We start from the raw sequence: 20,132 nt of genomic DNA, 5'->3' as shown, positions 1-20,132 counted from the left end.
CAACCTTTTGGTGTACAGGATGATGCTCCAACCAACTGAACCACCCAGCCAGGCCTATTGTTTTACCTTTTTACAATTAAATATTTGAGACAGCTGAAGTATATTCAGGCTGTAAGAAATGAAGGCTATTGGTTTTAAATATACTTTTTATTACCTAGTACAGTGGGCGGCAAACCGCGGCTCGTGAGCCACATGCGGCTCTTTGGCCCCTTGAGTGTGGCTCTTCCACAAAATACCACGGCCTGGGCGAGTCTATTTTGAAGAAGTGGCATTAGAAGAAGTTTAAGTTTAAAAAATTTGGCTCTCAAAAGAAATTTCAATCGTTGTACTGTTGATATTTGGCTCTGTTGACTAATGAGTTTGCCGACCACTGAGCTAGTGAAAAGGCCATCTTGGCTTTGTAGCCCAATGTAGACCTCAGCACCCAGTAGATGAGGGCTTTGAGCAATGCCCCAAATAAATAGTATGGGTGGGTAGTGTTCATTTGATTATAAGAGGAGGCTAAATTCAGAATGGGCTTAATGGAAGAACTGTCCTTGATAGCATGGGTGAGATTACAAAAGGAGGAAAAGATAAGGGGAGGCATTCCTGAGAGGTGGTCCAGTGTGAATTCCCATGAACTGAATTTGGGGGGAGCCAGGCTTGAGTATGTGGTGGAGAGCTGTGGAAGGCTTTTGAGCTGGGGTACAATTTGAGCAGAGCACCCTTTTATGAAAATGAGTCTGGTAGTAGTGTGTGAGTGGGGAGAAGTGAGGGTGCAGGGGTCAGTTACAAGACTACGTCTTGAGTGTAGATTGGATTTTTTGGGGGAGATGGTATAAAACTATCTTCCAGTTATAAGCAAGTAAGGAAGTCCACCTAGCAAAACATACCTTCGTAGTGTGGTTCAAGGCACAGGGGCAATATTCTGTTAGGTGTTGAAAACACAAGTGCAAAGCTAGGATCAGATAATGTGCAGAGATCAAGATAGACAGGGTACCATAGGTGCAGTAAGGCACTAGCCATAGGATTGGGTTGGGGCCAGAACCTGAAGGGCAAGAGCAAGAACAAGTCAGTACTACAGGGACTGGGGTCCTGGACAAACCACGAAGATGTGTTCTCGGACATGGAGGAAACAAACAGGGAACCAGACCAAAGTCAGACTCCAGCAAGGTTGGCTTGATGTTCTCTCACCTGGCATTAAGCTAGATAGAGGTCCTTCAATTACCCACCCCTGCACCTTTAAGGAGAGAATTAATCCCAAAGCCTACAATGAGGGTGAGCCTGCAGGTTGGGTCACCTGGGGTGAGGTGTGATGCTGAGCAGGACTGCGAGGAAGAAAGCTGATTGCACTCAGACAGTCAAGGAAAGCAGCTTCATTGCGTCATGTGAGGGAGTGACTAGCTTTTCCTTGTCCGTAGCTTTAAAAGTGAGCCCTTGGTAATGTTTCTTTGTTTTCTTCCCTTTCATGGTGGCCATGCCTTGTTTTCTGGACTTTTAACATATTGAGGAAATTCCTACATACCTGCTAGATGATGACACATTTGCCTTTTAGTTCTTAGAAAATACTTTATACTCCAATTTTCATATTGGTCAAATCGAATTGAAGCTTCCTTTTTAACCTTTTTAACTTCCATGTGTTGATACACTTCTTTACAGTTTTCCAGCTAATTGCAGTGCTGTTATGGAATCTGTCTTCACACATGTAATATTGAAAATGTCTTTATGGTTCTAAATTTGTATGTTACATATGTCTGGACACACACACACACACACACACACACACACACACACACACTATTTAACATTTTGTTCTTCTTTCAGACATCAGGAAGCCAGATCCAGTCAGAAGAATTTGAAGTTGAACTAAATGATGAAAAGGCTGCCCCGGGTATGGCCCCAAATGGCTGGAAATCTCGCATATTTAGGAATTCTACTCATAAAAGCCTTAGAAATTCACGAAGGTATCAGAATGGCCTTGATGTGGAAACCAGTGAACTTGTAAGTTGTTTACACTTAAGTTAAATCTTTTATTGTGTGTTTTTGCTGTTGTTTCTTAGCCTTGCTAGTACACTGCAAGCATAGGTGACTCCTATTATGAGCCATGCTCTTCTTGAGAAAAGGAAACTTCAGATGTTAAATGTATTTGACAATGACTTGAAATCAATTATAATCAAAAATGAATTTCCAGTGGAAACAACTTAGTCTTTGTGCTTAAATACTTAAATTAAAATTAGATATCCCATTCATCTTTGAGACACAGAGATAAATACAGGCATCCCTCAGAGATATTGCACGTTTGGTTCCAGATCACCGCAATAAAGCGAGTAGTAATCTTTTGGGGGTGGAGGGTCTTGCCTTCAATTGTAAAAAGAAAAAAAAAATACAACATCTGTGAAGTGCAGTACAGCAAAGTGTAATAAAATGAAGTATGCCCGCAAGGCTCGTCTAACGTCAGAGGCCCTGGTAGTTGCATTCTCTGTTAGATGGGATCATGTTGGATTACCTCTACTAGGAAACCCAGGGCTAGAATGGTGGCAGCACAGTTACCATGGCTGCAGGCTCCTTTCATCTCTATCATCGCTGTCCTGGCATGTGGCTTCCCTCTCCAATGATGTGGCTCCTGGAGCTCCAGCCATCACATCTGTGTCCCAAGCAGCAGGAAGAAACAAAGATTTTCTAGAATATAATACAATACTTTACTTACACGCCATTGGCAGCCATTTAATTACGTGGCCAAATCTAGCTACAAGGAAGGGTAGAGAATGGAGTCTTTTTGATGCATGTATTGCCACTCTGAATTAGATTTGATTTCTCTTCCTGAGAAAAAGGGGAGCATGGCCAGGAATAGCAAAATTGTGCATTCTTTAACATTTCTCACCTGAAGACTTGGGATATTACTTTTTAACATATTTTTATTGATTTCAGAGAGGAAGGGAGAGGAAGAGAGACAGAAACATCAATGATGACAGAGACTCATTGATCAGCTGCCTCCTGCACACACCGTCATCCCCCTCTCCCCCCACCGCCACCCCCGCACTGGGGATTGAGCCTGCATCCTGGACATGTGCCCTGACTGGGATTCAAACTGTGACCTCCTGGTTCATAGGTCAATGTTCAACCACTGAGCCACACTGGCCTGGCAAGACTTGGCAAATTATTTATTCAAGTTAACAGAAACTTTTATAATAGCGAGGGAATCCATTCCTAAGAAAGATGTATTTCTTTCATATTTCAAGAAATGGTTTGAGAATACATTTTGGTGTTATTTATTGATAATGGATGAGTTTATTTTTACTCTTGTGTTGGCCTGAAGAAATTAAGCCTACAGAGAGCTCTTGGCATCTGGCTTTCTCTGCCCACAATATTATTTACTGCAGACGTTACAAGGGCTCTCTAGATCTTAATCTTGGTGTATTTATAGAAAGAAGGATAATACTCGAGCTATTGTAGACCTGAGCTATCACTAGTAAGATAAACAATTTCCCCCTTTTGGGCTGTGGAAGTATTCACTTTCTATTTCTCATTTGTCCTGAGAGTCATGCTGCTAAGTCTTTGGAGTCTGGTATTTTAGACAAGAACCTCTCTTGGGAAAATGCTCAGAGGGAAGATAAAATGCCACAGTTGACAAGATTTTCACAAGTACCATCATTGTGAGATAAACAGTGTGTCCAAGGGAGGGAGAAGTTAAGTCTGATTAGAGGGATCTTGGAAGACCTGAGAAAATGGCCCGTTTATCAGGCTGGAGACCAGGACTTGAAGATAATGTTAAACAGGGAGAAAAACTAAACACGAAAATGAGAAAATGGGTGGTCTGGAAAAAAAAGGGGCCGAGTGGAACCTGCTTCTGTGTTCTGTTTCACAGAGACAAGCATGACCCGTTTAAACGACCATAAGGCTGAGCATTCCATAGGCAGTTTTAGTATCTAGCTTAATGTTAAACTTCCTCTGTAGGCAGAATAGTCTCGTTTTTGTGACCTAAATCCTTCCTGCTTGACCAGACAGTGAATGTGATATGTGCCAGGCATGGGACTAGTTTCTAGGGATATGAGGATGTAGTCTTCACCTTTAAAAAGCCCACATAGGAAAGCAGACATGAAAACTAACAAAAGAAACGCAACAACAGAAAAGAAAACAAGCTGAGCCCTGAGGAGAGAAGTCTGCACAGGGAACAGTGGTAAGAGGAAGGGGCAGCGTGAAGCTGGTTTAGTGAGTTGGGAACCTGTCACAGAAGAGGCAGTGCCGGGCTGGGTTCTGGGGGTGAGGAGACCAGGCCCATGTTCTCAAGTTCATCACGGTACCCTACACTTGTGAGGGCGTTCATCCTTCTGCTTACGGGTATTGTTTCATTTGGCCCCAACATCATCCCGGAGTTGAGCTGGGACTTGAATTCTAGGGCGTTTTGTGCACAGACCCTGCTTCTGCTCACTGTGCTGAGGCTGGGACAGAAATGAACTGATCACGCCATGAAGGTCGCTTCTTGGGTGGACAGCTCGGACTCAGCTGAAGCTGTGTAATCATGGACACTGTGGACATGCGCAACACACTGTCCTGCTCTCTAGGACACAGTTGGCTGGACGGTCGTTCTCGGCACCCCGTGTGCAAGTGCCTTGACGCAGTGTCTTTATCCTGCCAGCAAGCTCTGGTAGCTGCTGTGTGGTCACCTGTCTATCCTGATGTATTCTAGGATGAAAATGTGCCACCGGTGTCTTTTCTGAAGGTGCTGAGACTGAATAAAACAGAATGGCCCTACTTCGTGGTGGGAACGGTATGTGCCATTGCTAACGGGGCGCTTCAGCCGGCATTTTCAGTCATCTTCTCAGAGATGATAACGGTAAGTTTGAAGCATTGCTGAATAACTTGAATTAAATCGCGTCATCATTAAATCAGTGCTCACGCCAACTTTGCCACTGGGTTCATTTTGGAGTAAAGCAGCCTCAAATTAAACTAAGCTAAAGTTTTTAATACCCTTTTGAGGAACCATGTGAGGCCAAAGAAAAAGTATGAACCATTCCAGGTTATGATATTAATGAAATTATAAACTGTAAAATCCATGAAGGAGGCATTCTAATGAGCTCTCTTCATGTGGGTCCAACCAGTGTCAGGCAGTGATGTCCATCCCATCTGTGGAGAGGAGATGCAGGGCTCACAGGAAGGCTTGGGTTGGAGGCGGGCACGGGGGTGGGGAGAGGAGTGTGCGCAGGAGGGAAGAGTTCAGGTCATAGCGTTTAAGAGGCCAGGCTCTGGGCACAGACTGGCCTCACCACATAAAAGCCGTGCAAACTTGGGCAAGATGTGTTTCCTCTTGGTACCTCAGTTTCTTCATCCGTAAAATAAATGCACCATAGGCTAGCTGAGGGTGAAAAGAGATTATATGGGTAACTATATGGAAAGCATTTAAGACTGTCTGCTTCATAGTAAGTATTCAAAAAGTGATATCCACCAGCCCTGGCCAGGTAGCTCAGTTGGTTACAGCATCATCCTGATATGCCAACATTGTGGGTTTGATCCTCTGGTCAGGGCACATACAGGAATCAACCAATGGACACATAAATAAGTGGAACAACAACCTGTATTCCTCTCTCTCTCCCTCTCTTTCCCTCTTCCTCTCCCTCCCTTTCTCTCTCTTCCTAAAATCAATTTTAAATAAGTGAAGCCACCACACCATTATTTCAGCAATCCTTCCAAGGCTTGGGGAGTCTGAGACTAAGAAAGAAAACTCATGCAATCCAATTGTTAAATTCATGGAGGGGATATTTATAGGACGTTGTCAGAAACGCCTAAGGCTCCATAAAATCCAGTATTTATGTTGTATAACCTTAGCCAGCCACTTACATTTTTGGAGAGACTTTTTTGTTAAAGATGACTTATTCTCCATCATGTTGAGTTCGTTATGCTTGTGACATTAGACACTGGTCTACAATTAAGACCTCAAGCCAAAAAATAAATGAATTAGAATGCTTTTATATTAAAAATCAATTCCTAACTCTCTTGCAATTTAAGAGCTATGTGGACTGTATCTATATTTTGGGGCATCTCCTATGTGCCAAACACTGCTCTAGGCACTGGAGATACATCAGGAAACAGAATAAACTGAGTCCTGCTCTCAAACAGGTTACTATCCATGCAAAACAAAACAAACTACATAATGTGTCAAGGGATAACAAGCATTTTAAAAGCAGGATCTGGCAGTGGAGGGGCTGGAGGTGAGGTTTCTATTCCCGTAGGTTGGTCAGGGGAGGCCTCTCTGGGCAAAGGCCCTGTGAAGTGAGGGGTGGAGGGAACAGGCTGGGGCAGAGGGAACAGCAAGTGCAGGGGAAGAGGAACAAACACCAAAGTGTGCAACCACACACAATCCATGCTAATAACCACACATTCCTCAATTCATAGGCAGGATCTAGCATGTGGTTCCCAGAGGGCTAGGTAGGGGAAAAAGAGGTTTACTATTTGGTGGGTATAGAGTTTCCATTTGGGATGATGAGAAAGTTCTGGAGACGGATAGTGGCGAAGTTTGCACCACACTGTGCATGTACCAAATGCCACTGAATTGTACACTTAAAAATGATTAAAATGGCCGAAACCGGTTTGGCTCAGTGGATAGAGCGTCAGCTTGTGGACTGAAGGGTCCCGGGTTTGATTCCGGTCAAGGGCATGTACCTTGGTTGCGGGCACATCCCCAGTGGGAGGGGTGCAGGAGGCAGCTGATCGATGTTTCTCTCTCATCGATGTTTCTAGCTCTCTATCCCTCTCCCTTCCTCTCTGTAAAATATCAATAAAATATATATTTTTAAAAAATGATTAAAATGGTAACTTGTATGTGATGCATATTTACCACAATAAAAACCCACATATCTCAAAGCCCCGTCTTTCAAATGCGACGCTCCAGCCACTGTTTGTGGGAGGAATAAGCAAGGGACCTGTTATGAGGTGGGCCCTCTGTGTGTTCTTTTGTAGATTTTTGGGCCAGGGGATGATGCCGTGAAGCAACAGAAGTGCAACATGATTTCATTGCTGTTCTTGGGTCTGGGGATTACTTCTTTCTTTACTTTCTTCCTTCAGGTAGGTGCCTACGGTTTGGTCTTCTCGTGGAGTCTAGATTCAATGAGGATATAGACTTGTTATTAGATTTTAACTACTTATTAATATAGATTGATTAACTATCAATTAATCAAGACCTAGTGGAGTTTCTGAGTCTGAGACTGAAATAAATGGCAAACACAGTTGACAGAGGACGTTTATAGAGGACAGGCCTTAGCAGGAGTAATTGTGACTTCCCTGTGTGTGCTAAATCATGGCACGTCATAGGTTTTCTCTTAGCAAGAGAAAAAGAGACCCAAGTCCCCAGGAGAATATAAGAACCAGTTAAACTCAACTAGTTAAAAACTGGGGGGGTGGGGGGTGGGGAGGGAACAGTACAATAGCATCCTCTTTTTTTGTTGTTACTCTCTACACAATATCAACAACTTCTCTGAGTGTTTCCTCCTTAATCAGTGAACTCTTTGAAAGAACATGTATGTTGTATTGCATTTAGATATTATAGACCTGGCCAGAGTGAACTAGCATACCTACTCCAATTGTACTTTTCTACCTAGATTTTTACCAAATACCTTTTGTCTCGTTAACTCAGTGAACACCATGCAGGCCCTTCCAATACAATCCATTAATTCAGCAAAATGTTACCTAGTCAGGCCCAGCCCGCTTCTCCCTTATTGTTGAACCAATAGTAAAAGTAAGACAAGATTTTTATGTGGAAATCATTTATTTAGATCTCAGTGATCCCACCCAGTTGCTAGCCCTGGTGTGTGAGGGCGTGGAGCTCGGACCTAGCTGCTAGGTACATAAATGTGTTTTGGAGGCTGCACCAGCAGTGGGCTCATGGATAGAACTGTGGTGCCCACACTGGGTTTGAGCAATCTGCCAGGAGGAGAGCAGGGTGGTCTAGTCCCAGGCACCATCCCCCTGGGCACCATCCCCTGGGCACCATCCCCCTGGCTTAGTGTCCTCCCAGGCGTGGCCTGCACACACCTGCATCAATGCTCCGTGAGCCTGGAGGCTCCCACCTGCCCCAGAACACGGCCCAGCTAGGGACATGTGAACAGGATCTGATTAGAAAGAGGGACACTGCCTGGAAAGCATGCTTGGGGAGGGAGAGGGGCCTGGTTCCCAATCTGAGAGCAGGTGGAGCTGTGGCTGGGAACCAGCAAACTTGCCTGCAGCTTCTTACTCCAGGCTGCCTCCCTCCCTCCCCACGTGATCCAGATGCGTTCCCGCATAGAATTTTGTTACTCCTCTTTTCACTGTTTTGTTTAAAGTAATAGGAACACACTGAAAGTTGTGACTAAGCACAGTATTGTCCTCCCTGAGATGTTCTTGAACGTTTTGAGAAGGAAACCTATTTAGAATGGTTCAGAAGCCAGAACTGGACAGTTTTAAGGCTTCTCATCTCGATTGCATACTCATGATTCGGCAGCACGTGAATTTTAAGTTGGGACTTTGAATGAATGTTTGGTCACAGACATGTGTTACTTGACTCGTTGGCTCTAATATGTAAGTCATGTAAAAAATCAGCGTGCAAGTACCCACTTGCGTCAGAACAGCAGTGATGAGCAAAGGGCACAGGAGCTTTTGTTTTCCTTTCTCAACCAGGGCTTCACGTTTGGGAAAGCTGGCGAGATCCTCACCACCAGGCTCCGGTCAATGGCTTTTAAAGCGATGCTGAGACAGGTGGGTGTGTGCACCGGATGCCTTCTGCCCAGGTTTCCCACTTTCAGCCTCTTCTTCTGTTCCTATTTCATGTTGCCCCCCCTCCCCACCCCACTGGGTGTTCATACAAGCACTGGGCGGGGCCCTGCAAATTGTCCTGGTCCGTCAATTATCCAGAGACCTCGCAGGGTTCTCGTTGGACTAGGCTTAATCTAGGGGGCTTGGGGGTTCATTTCACAACTACCTCTGTCCGTGTGGACACGATCATTTCAGGGACCCGTATCTCGCCTCTGTATTCTACACGAGCCGGCGAGTCATGTGAGACTCCGGGCGGCCTCTAAACAAAGGGAAAAGAGGTTGATAGGATTCATGCACCGCAATCGGCCATACTAGCTATAGGTTTCCCCAAATGTGGGTGATTTATTTGGTTTCTGTCTTATTTGAGCTCTGTTTTCACATTAGTTCGCTTATTCACTCACTAAACTGTTTCCTGCCCTGTCCCGGGCAGTGTGCTGGTAGCTGGGACGACAAGCATTGCCTGCCCTCCGGGGAAGCTCACAGCCCAGGGCCGGACAGGTGGGAAAGTGGGAACACGAACCCTTTAGTTCTATAAAGAAGTTTTAGGAGAGGGCCAGAATATTCACCCGATTGACAGGAAGTGATTACCTTCCTGTTCATAAAAGGGCACACCGCACGAATCGTATTTTAGTAAATCTGAGTTTACAACCCTTTTTCAGTATCTTTGAAACTGTGCTATGTAGGGAAATTATTTGATACGAAACTAAAAGATGCTGCGGATGAGTAGCTTATACTTAAAATCATCCCTAAGAGACACTCTTTAGTGTTTAAGAAAACAAACATGGTGAGAAACCAGGGCTGATGTTCTCATGCCTAGGATTTACAGGAAGCCATGTCCAGCCCAGAGCTTCCCCGCCTTTATGAGGGACACCACCATGCCAGGCCAGGAGGAAGTGTCCGTGGGGCTAGTGGTCAGCATTGGGTGATGGAACGCCCACAGCACCTGCACCTCAGGGGACGCTGGCAGGAAGCTGCCCTCTGATGAGTCCACACACACACCTGCCCCATCGGCGGTGCCATCCCTGGCCCAGCAGAGCCACCTCGGGCTCGGACCCTGGTGGACTCTGAGGGCGTGTGCCCAGGGCAGGGACCAGGGCTCTATGCTGCATGTGAGGGTCCCCGGAACCCCAGTTCCCAAGTCAGTGTGGATCGTGCCTCAGCATTGAAGGTTTGCATGGTTGCATCTGATTTCCTTGTTTTCCTCTTGAACTGATTGGAAGGTTATTTTGTGTCGTAGGACATGAGCTGGTTTGATGATCACAAAAACAGCACTGGCGCACTTTCTACAAGACTCGCAACGGACGCCTCCCAAGTCCAAGGGGTATGTAGACTGCACTCTACTCCTGCTTTCCTTTAACGTGGCTTTGAATAGACATAGGGCATAGCTGCACCTGTTAAGTTGCTTTCAGCTGGAAATAACAAAACTCAAACAGGCCTAAACAATAAAGACGAAGGTTAGACTTCAGGGTCAATGGGTCCACTGGCTCAAAAATGTCACGAAGGACCCAGGTGCCCTCTGTCTGTGTGGCTCTGAGTGGCTTTCAGTCCGGAGCATTGGCTTCACCCTCTGCCTCCGTGCCTCCAGGCCCTCGGACGGCTGCCAGGAGTCACCAGAGCTACAGCTTCCTTGTTCCCCACCCAGCGAAAGCGCACACCAGAGGAGCACCCTCCCCTTAACTCTGATTTGAGCTCATTTGGGTCATATGCCAGGCCCTGAACCAGTAACTGTGTCTCTGGGAAACGCCATGCTCTCCCTGGCTTGGGTCCCCACCCCCGGAGCTGAGGTCTGCCGCTGTGAAGCCCTCTGTGTCCGCACGGCTCAGGGGAGGGGGGAGAGTCTGCTGCAGCATCCGCTGCATCGGCCCTGCTTTCTGAGAGGTACCAACAGTAACTCACGTCCACGTGTGCCCCACGGTGGACGGGCTTAGGGCGTGCACACGTTGTAACAGGTGGTCTCTTGAAGTATTACATTTCCCCCTTGCACGTTTAAAGCAAATAGTCTTTAACATGACCAGAGAACACCGGGGGGAGTTTCCTTGTGAACGTTGCCTTCACAAAAAAGTGTGCGTGCCCCAAAGCCTGTCCCCAAGCAGAGACGCTGCTTCCTCGGTGCTGCAATGCTGAGCTCACGTGGGCAGGACGGGAGTGAGAGGTGAAAAAAACGTGCAGAGCCTCGTGCGTTAAGCACAGGGGTCTTGGATTTATTGTAGTGAAAGGGAGCAAATGTCAGCACAGGTGCAAAACCCTGCCACCCAGGAAGCCTAAACCCCCTTTCTCTCTCGCTCTTCCAGGCCACGGGGACCAGGTTGGCTTTAATGGCACAGAATACAGCCAACCTTGGGACTGGCATTATCATATCGTTTATCTACGGTTGGCAGTTAACTCTTTTGCTGTTATCGGTTGTTCCAATTATCGCTGTGTCAGGAATTGTTGAAATGAAAATGTTGGCTGGAAATGCCAAAAGAGATAAAAAGGAACTGGAAGCTGCTGGAAAGGTGGGTCACATCGGGCTTCCGTTGGCATGAGCATTGTGTGTGGCCATGTGTTTTATGTGTTAGTGTGAGCATTGTTTTTTGGCATGTTTTATTGGAATCATTTATTGCAACACGAATGTTTTAAGAATTAATGTTTTAATGATTAAACGTTTGTGCTCACTACAGCTAATAATTGCCAGCACTGTACATGTATTAAGAATGCCTAGAACTTGAACATGGAATAATGGAAAGCATTTAGCCTGTAGAAAACACTTTACCTGGGGTCATTATAAAGAATTTCTGAATTTCCAAAGCTGATTTTACCTTTTACTTCATACTCTGATGCCATTGTTAGGACAAATATCACCCCTATTTTACAGATGAGGAGTCCTTAAAACAGAGAATGTAAGTGAATTGTTCAAGGTAGGGAACTTGCTGATTCTTAAAAGTTCTTTGCTTCTTGGCAGTGATTTCTGTAATTGAGGTGGACCGCCACCAGAGGGCAGTAACGCTTCGATTTGTGATTCTAACTATACTGGCAATTGGGCAAACACTTCGTCTTTACTATGCCAATTATTGTTCTAAGTATGTACTTATGTGCACCAACTCATTATATCCTCACAACAACCCTATGAGGCAGGCATTTGTGTTACCCCAGTTTTACCGACGTGGAACCTGAGAATCAAACAAGTGAAAGGCATGCCTGGAATTCAAATCCGGCCTAATTTTGAAGCTCTTTATTACACAGCCCCTTTATACGTGTTTAAATGTGTCTAAGCCTACACATAAATATGTTATTTACATGTGCATGCATTTAAAAATTTAAGTGTAGGTTACAGCCAGGGTATTTTTTACTCTTACTTATGTAAATATTATCCTTTATTGAAACATTAGGAGGTGAAGCAATTCATGAATATGTAGTGTGATAGTTCCTACAGCATGAGACTTTACAAAGCCCTTTCACAAACATGACTGCAACCGGCCTTTGCTGCAGCTAAGTGAGGAGGGACTGACCGTGTTCCCACTCACAGGGAAGAAAGCATTCAGAAGCGGGCGAGTGACCTGCTCCAGAGCGCGGGCATGCAAGGGGTGAGAGTAGAATCCCAACAAGCCTGTGGCCACTAAGCCAGTGATAGCCAATGAGAGCCTTGCCCCTTCTCTCTCAACGGCATCAGCTGAGTTCAGAGCAGCGTCCGTCTCACCGCCAGGTTCCCATCAGAACGCTTCCTTCCCTTCCTTCTCGTGTGGGTCCTGCAGCCTTGCCCGAGTCAGAGCACTAGCACGGTGCATGGTGCCCAAACTCAGGAAGCCCTGGATGCCCTATGTGCTTGAAGAGCCTCTGGGCTCCTGGCTGTGGGACTTCAGGGCATCATGTCCTTGACTTCTGTTTGTCACAGCTCACTGCTGAGAAAACATCCTGTACGTGGTGTTGTTTCCTTTCTCCTTTGTACTCCGTGTCCTTTCCCATTTCAGAAGCGAGAACTGTCAGTAGATAGAATGAAGATACATTTTTCTTAGACTAGTGACATGAAAGAAAACATCTTGAACCTAGTGAAGACAATAGAATCTGAACTGTACTATAAATGGCTAAAGAACACTGAAATTTGCCAGAATTGGGGCAGGAGGAAGGCAGTTAGAACTGAGCAGTATGGCAAACGAACACGGAAGCTTGGGTTAGAATCGTGGCTTTGCTACTCACAGTGTGTGATACTAGAGGAGGTCTGGTCCTCACTTTCCGCTTTTGTGGAATGAGGAATTGTACCAGATAACGTCCCATGTCCTTTCAGCTAATACATACTCTGCCATTCTAGGGATCAGAGAGTGGGTAACTCAGACTGACCACTCTGAAACTATTTTTAGCAGCTACTTTAACCTGGCGAGGTGATTTTTAAGAAAATATGAGATTGGAAATTTTAAATGTTCATTACCAGCAATTTAATCACAGTTCAAGTTTGTTTATTTAGTCAACTCTTGATTAACACAGAATGAGGGTTAGAAAGAAGTCTCTGAAAACTACCCACATCACTGTATTTTTTTTTTCTCAAAATGAAATGTTCTCATTTATCTGGTGGATTATTCATGGGTAAAGTACATTGGGATTCGGGATATCTTCCCATTTTCATTTTTTAAAAAAGGGCTTGGTAGTGAGGGTGTTGATTGCTGGGAAGGGGGGTGGAGAAGGATGAATAGTAACCCTCCCTCTTGACTTGGGTCCTGCCTAATTACTGAATTTAAGGTCCTGCTGAATCAGAATTAACCCTCCAAGCAGTTAATCCACGACCAGAAAATCAAGAGTTGAGTGTACCAGTTCCTCCTTGTGTAAATGACAAAGCATGGAGAGCAGAATGGCATAATGAGTTAAGAACCTGGACTTGGTCTTAGGTAGACTGTCTTTGCTTGCCTACTCCCTAACTCAAGAGCTTTAAGCAAGCCACATAACTTCTCTGTGCATCAGTTCCTCGCCTGTGAAAGCAGGAATAATATTTACCTCACAGGGTTATTGTGAGACTAAATAACATCATGTCAGTTAAATGAGGTAATACCTGGCACATAGTAAAAGCTCAATAAGTGTTCTCTACTCCAGCTATTACTACTGTTAGGTTTTTTTCATTTATAATAGAGATATAAGGCTATTCAGCCTGAAGTATCAAATATCTTGCTTTTTCCTGCCTACAGAAGCTGAGAGCTAAGGTAGAAGTCATAAAGCTGATAACCTAAAATTAAAACCTGAAGTCCCTTGTGCTAATGGTTTAGACGGCAGCTGCAGATCTATGATTTAGGCTGGTAAGCTGTCACAGACAAGTGAACATCAGTCAAGGGGAGGTTTGGCTGTCATCTGAGAACTGTTCTGGCTGGTCTGGGTAAAAAGGGTGTAATGTAAGGACACACAGAAGTGCAGGGAACACCCATGGCTTATGTTACTGGAAAGTCCTGGCTCCTCCTTTAGAGCCATAGGCTCTGTTGTCTTTGAGGCCCTCTGTACATTTGTTCCATTCCTCCGTTGTTGCGTATTCAGACCAGCTTCCCACATACACCCTGGTGACCTAAACCTCCCAATCCAAGGACTTCTCAGTTCAAGCAGTTGCCTCCAGGTCCAGGAAATAATCTGATTGGCCTGCATCAGTCAGGGGTCTGTCCCCGGTTCAATCAGGGATTTGTGGCAGGGTCATGTTATTTACAGTTTGGATCTTCTTTCCAACTCTCGGTGCACAGTTCCTCTACGTAGGGATGTGCTCATGGAGGAATGATGGACACTTCTCGTGGGCCCTTAGAAATCACTTAGCCTAACTCTCTGGAACTCCACCCTCTGAAGAAAGCAAGCCATGTGGGGCTGTGACTAAAGCCAGTCCAGTACCTGCCTGGTGGCAGGGCTGGAACAGAATCGGGCTCTCGTGCTCAGGCTACCATTCTTGCCTAAGCTTGTCGGTCTCCCCGGAATACAAAAGCTTGTCCACTGTACTTGGCACAACCACAAGTGCTTTTCGGATTGCCAGTTGTGTCATACAGCTTGCCTTAAAGAACACAGTGTTATGTCTTTGCGTTCAAAATGAAGGAACTTCAAACCCTTCAGGATTCTTTTCAGAGTGCCCCAAGGTTTATATTTTTCATTGTTTCAGAAGGAAAAGCCCCATGTCTAATCAAGATCTGTTCTACATTACAGATTGCAACAGAGGCGATAGAAAATATTAGGACAGTTGTGTCCTTGACCCAGGAAAAAAAATTTGAATCAATGTATGTGGAAAAATTGTACGGACCTTACAGGTAATGAACATATGGTTGTTACTAAGAACCAAGTGCCGGCCCAAGGCTGAGTTATTGTCCCCAAAAGATAATAAACCTCTGCTGCTCCAAGCACTAATGCAACTGTAAGGATCACATTTTTATTTTTTGCTAATTATCTTACTGAAAATAAGTAGCTTTTTGATGCGACTGGGCCATAGGATCAGATTTTCCTATCTCTTTTAAAAACAATAGATTGGGTCTCCAAGAATCGGGCAGTCCAGAAGACTGTGCAAGTTTTTGTTCATCAGTGCAGGCAACAGAGACAACCCATCTGGCTGAGTCAGGATAAACATTGTTTTTGGGGAACTGCTTTAAACCTTTATTTTCTTTGGATTGTGTGGACTGAGCCAAAGAAGAGGCTTATCCACGGTCTCACCTTCCATAGTTTCAGTAACCTAGTCAACCCCGGTTGAAATATTACATGGAAAATTCCAGAAATAAACAATTCATAAGTTTTATTTTATTTTTTATTGAAGCATAATTGACTTACAATGTTATATTAATTTCAGTTGTAAAACTTAGTGGTTTAATACTTACATATATAATGAAATGATCGTCATAAGTCTAGTTACCTTCTGTCACCGTATTTTGCGTACCTCAGATATCAACATCAGCCCCATTGGTTTTCTAAGTCAGGTGTTGTGAATATATTTTAACACTAACAAAACTGAATACAACTTAGATTACAATTCTGTAGACTAGAATAGTTTGAACACTTACAGATTTGAAAATGGATATCTGAAATTCTCAATTTATTCTATCTCCTTTTTATGTATACTTCATGCAGCTACATTTTTCTGTCCACTTGGTATTTGACATATACATGTGGCATTATTTATGACCTTGTGGTTTATTTGAAACTGCAAGGGAATTAAGGAATAATAGAACGCTGGAGCTAATTTCTAATTTGATTGTGATTTAAGGATTCAATATCATTGTAAATTTTTCAGTAATATTAATATTGTAATACTAATCATAGTACATAACTTAAAAGTTATCCAAATCAGTAATACTTTGACTTTTCTCTCTTGGCAAATGCCTTCCTCCTAATCGTCCTAATCTAAAAGTAAATTATTGTTCTTTTAGAGGATTTAGAATAATAATTAGCTATACCAAGGATGGGATCTAATTAGAAATAATACTAAAAACTTATTGGGGCTGATGGGATCTAGCTGAGGAAAGACTGCCCAATGTGTTTCTATGTAAACCTCAGTGACACTACTTTTCTGAATCAGAAAGATGAGTTTTGACATAAGAGATGATAACTAGTCATAGAAGACAAGATAATGATATTAAAGAAATCACATTCAGACAACTCAAAGTTTAGTGCTAACTTGGACACCCTCAATATTTTTGTAGTCGAAGGAACCGCTGAGCTAAGGCCAGCCCCACCCTCAATATTTTTAACACAATAATCATGTTTACATCATAGGGGTTGACTATCTGTGTCAGCAACTATCATTTGAGCAACCGCTAAGAGCTAGGTTCTATGCTAGAGATTTATATATATTGTTTATTTAGTTCTCAAAACAATTCTGCATCATATTGGTTATCCCCATTGTACAAATCAGAAAACTGCTACATAGAAAGGTTAAGTCACTTACTTAAACTAATGTAACTGGGGGCAGAAGTTAAACCCAGGTCAACTAGACTTAGAAGCTGTGCTCTTTCCACTGCAAAGTGCTAGGAGTAGTTGAAGAGATGGTTATGAATGCTCTAATTTGCTTTTCAGAAATTCTGTACGGAAGGCACACATCTATGGAATTACTTTTAGTATTTCACAAGCATTTATGTATTTTTCCTATGCCGGTTGTTTTCGATTTGGTGCCTATCTCATCGTGAATGGACATATGCTCTTCAGAGATGTTATTCTGTAAGTAATTCTTAAAATATTAAGAATATTCTATAGTAAGATTTCAATACGTCTATGCAAAATTTTAGAGTAGAAAAAACTCCTCTCTTGTTCTAAGATAAGTTTAGAGAGTTGAATCAACTACAGAAAGCTGATCTAATCAATACTACAAGGACAGTTTAATAACTGGAGTGTCAAAAACTAACCAAGCTCATCATAAACCAGAATTTTAGGACTAGATAGAACTCCAGATACGAGGATAGCAAATTTTCTTTCTTTTTTTAATATATTTTTGTTGATTTCAGAGAGGAAGGAAGAGGGAGAGAGAGATAGAAATATCAATAATGAGAGAGAATCATTGATTGGCTGCCTCATACACGCCCCCTACTGGGGATCGAGCCCACAACCTGGGCATGTGCCCTTGACCGGAATTGTACCTGGGACCCCTCAGTCCGCAGGCGGATGCTCTATCCACTCGTCCAAACTGGCTAGAGCGCAAATTTTCTTATTGTATAATGTAGGCAGATAGAAATCATAATTAGAAAGTTGCTGATGACCATAGACTGAAAACAGAGGGTTAAATAGCTTGCTCTTTATGGGCAACCAGAGATGGCCTTGTCAAGGAGAAGGGAATGCTTGCCTGATGTCTGGCAAAAGCTCTGTCCCCTAATCAGACTTTGGATGACCTTGCCAATATTTGCCTTAGTCTCTCTCCCATTTTCTTAGTTTCCAAGACTAACCAGTGGTCTTTCTAATTGATACATTCCTCTTTTCAAAATATGCTAAATACATTCAATTAAGTTGCAGTCTAGTCTTGCCAAAGGGAAGCCATTCTTTCTTTAAGATCATTTGTCATATTTCTGCTCTGATGGGATGAATTTTGAAGCACTAGTGAGGAACCATTAAAAAAAAAAAAAAAAAAGTCGCCAAAACTGGTTTGGCTCAGTGGATAGAGCGTCGGCCTGTGGACTGAAAGGTCCCAGGTTCGATTCCGGTCAAGGGCACATAACTTGGTTGCGGGCACATCCCCAGTAGGAGGTGTGCAGGAGGCAGCTGATCGATGTTTCTCTCTCATCGATGTTTCTAACTCTCTATCCCTCTTCCTTCCTCTCTGTAAAAAAAGCAATAAAATATATATTTAAAAAAAAGTCAAAACAAGGAAGGTGAAGTATTTAAAAGCTGTTCTTTTCTTTTCATCCGAAATTGAAATAACTATGAAAAAAATAAGTGCCTTCTGTCCTCTTTGGTGGAGGGATACCAACAACACAACAAGCCAACAAGAAAGAAACCAAATACCCTGGGCTCCCTCTCCTCCAGCCCTCCCACCCCCAGCAGTCCCCTTCATTGCCAAACTCCATCAGACGCCAGAGGACAAAAAAAGCTGTTGGAGCAGTCCATGAAGGGTCAGCCTCTGACAGACGGGGAAGGTACAACATAGAGATGGGTAGAGAGTAGAAAGTGGTTTTGGAAGATCAAATGGAAATATGCCGCTCAGCTTGGGGACTGACAACTTGGAGTATTTCTACTGTCTAGAAAAATATCACTGAGGAAATTGGTCTTTTTTTGTTTCATTTTTACCATCAACATGTTAAATTCTGGATAATTGGAAGCCAGTTTTTTAATCTTCCATGCTAAAGCTAGATTGGTATAGGAAAGCTAGGCAACTACATGTGGGTTCATCACTATTTGACAATTTAATTTTTGGTAACCAAACTTACCAAGTATTTGAGAGCCTTACTATACCCACCATTCCTGTCCCCATGTAATTAAAACACATTTTAATATCCTAGATGTAGAAGCTTGGTAGAAGCAAAAAGGTTTTAAGTTTCCATTATTACTAGACAAAGGTTTTCTCCCTCTCCCCTTTCTCTGGGGGAGCTCTGGTGCCAGAAGTAAATGGCTTTGTGGAGATGAAGGTCCTGGGAATCTTTGGCCCTTCATAAACGCAGTTATAAACCATATCTGTCCTCTAAAGACTATTTAATTAGAAAGGAGACCTTTAGCTTAGGACGATTGTTTCAGGGTAGTGTCAATAATTATTTTAATTCTAAGAGAAAAGCTATTTCTGGTAAAGGCTCATTTTTCCTAATCAAAGCTCTTTAACCCCAGTGGTCATTGTTGTTTGTGCGGGAGTCTAGCAGAAACCACACACTGGCAGTCAGGGCTGTATATGCAAGAGGAAACATGACTTCTTGTCTGGCGCTGACCAAGCCCCTTACGCTCTCTACTTCAGTTCCCTCAGCTCTAAAACGGGTATCTGTAGTTACTAAAATTCCTTGAGATTACAAATCAGATTCAGTTATAAGCCACTTCCAAAACAAGAACTGTGGAAAGTTACAGGAACTCCAAGTAGAAGCACCTAAGGAATAAAGAAACCCTCCATGGTGACCTGCCTCGCCTGTGGATTTCGCTCCTTCGTTACTGGAATTTCATAGGAATGTGGGGTGAGGTGGGGTGGGGGCATGGCTAAGGGAGTAAAAAAATATCAGTGCTGGTGGGCAGTATGTCTGTGGACTTTTAAACATCATGGAGCTAATCATGCAGGCTAACATTTTAATCCCTCTTCTTCCGGTCTCTAGGGTGTTTTCAGCAATCGTGTTTGGCGCCGTGGCGCTAGGACACGCTAGCTCCTTTGCTCCAGACTATGCCAAAGCCAAGCTGTCGGCAGCCCACTTGTTCATGCTGTTTGAAAGACAACCTTTGATTGACAGCTACAGCGAGGAAGGCCTGAGGCCTGTGAGTTCTCTGCTGCCTTCTGCGTGCTTGGTTCATTGTTTCCAAAGGTCTGCTGTCTGCTCAGCTGTGACCCCAGGATAAGTCTATAGTGATTATACTGACATTTATTCATCTTGGTGATATTTACAGATCTAGGATTTGGCCAACTTTCCTGGCATTTTAAAATTCCATAGGGAGTTTCAAGGATTCTGAGGTTTAGCACATCAAAAGTAAAAAAAGAACAAACAGGATAAAGTCCAGATGTACTGGAACTGGCTAATTTTTATGAAAACTGTTAGTCATTACTGCATGAAGGTATATGCATGTAATTCTGTATGTAAATGCAATGAGCAATTTGGCTTTAATTACATCCTTGTAATGACTGAATTACAATTGGTAAGAAGGCCACTGTATTCACAGTGAGTAATAGTATACTTTACTATTTCCAAAGTTAACTCAAGCTTGGATGGAGGGTTCTTTGCACCACACAAGCTCCTGTACATTTTACTGCACAAGAAGCAGTGTGGGTAAAGAGAGAGGCTATCTTT

General features: G+C 43.5%; 1 protein-coding gene across 5 annotated transcripts in view; it reads left to right on the top strand.

Moving 5' to 3' along the window:
- The window catches only part of ABCB4 (ATP binding cassette subfamily B member 4), a 63,247-nt gene that overhangs the window by 38,358 nt on the left and 4,757 nt on the right, over nt 1-20,132 (top strand). For all 5 annotated transcript variants that reach the window (XM_080667058.1, XM_080667060.1, XM_080667059.1 and 2 more), the window contains 9 exons: nt 1,804-1,980; nt 4,667-4,813; nt 6,934-7,038; nt 8,626-8,703; nt 9,998-10,081; nt 11,052-11,255; nt 14,896-14,996; nt 16,750-16,890; nt 19,449-19,605. In XM_080667058.1, coding sequence (XP_080523184.1) covers nt 1,804-1,980; nt 4,667-4,813; nt 6,934-7,038; nt 8,626-8,703; nt 9,998-10,081; nt 11,052-11,255; nt 14,896-14,996; nt 16,750-16,890; nt 19,449-19,605 — 1,194 coding nt within the window. The remainder of the gene's footprint in view (nt 1-1,803; nt 1,981-4,666; nt 4,814-6,933; nt 7,039-8,625; nt 8,704-9,997; nt 10,082-11,051; nt 11,256-14,895; nt 14,997-16,749; nt 16,891-19,448; nt 19,606-20,132) is intronic.

This window comes from Plecotus auritus (assembly GCF_963455305.1).
Source record: "Plecotus auritus genome assembly, chromosome: 4".
In the NCBI taxonomy this organism is placed as follows: Eukaryota; Metazoa; Chordata; class Mammalia; order Chiroptera; family Vespertilionidae; genus Plecotus; species Plecotus auritus.
The sequence above is the reverse complement of the archived record's forward strand: the minus strand, read 5'-3'. Positions and strand labels throughout refer to the sequence as shown.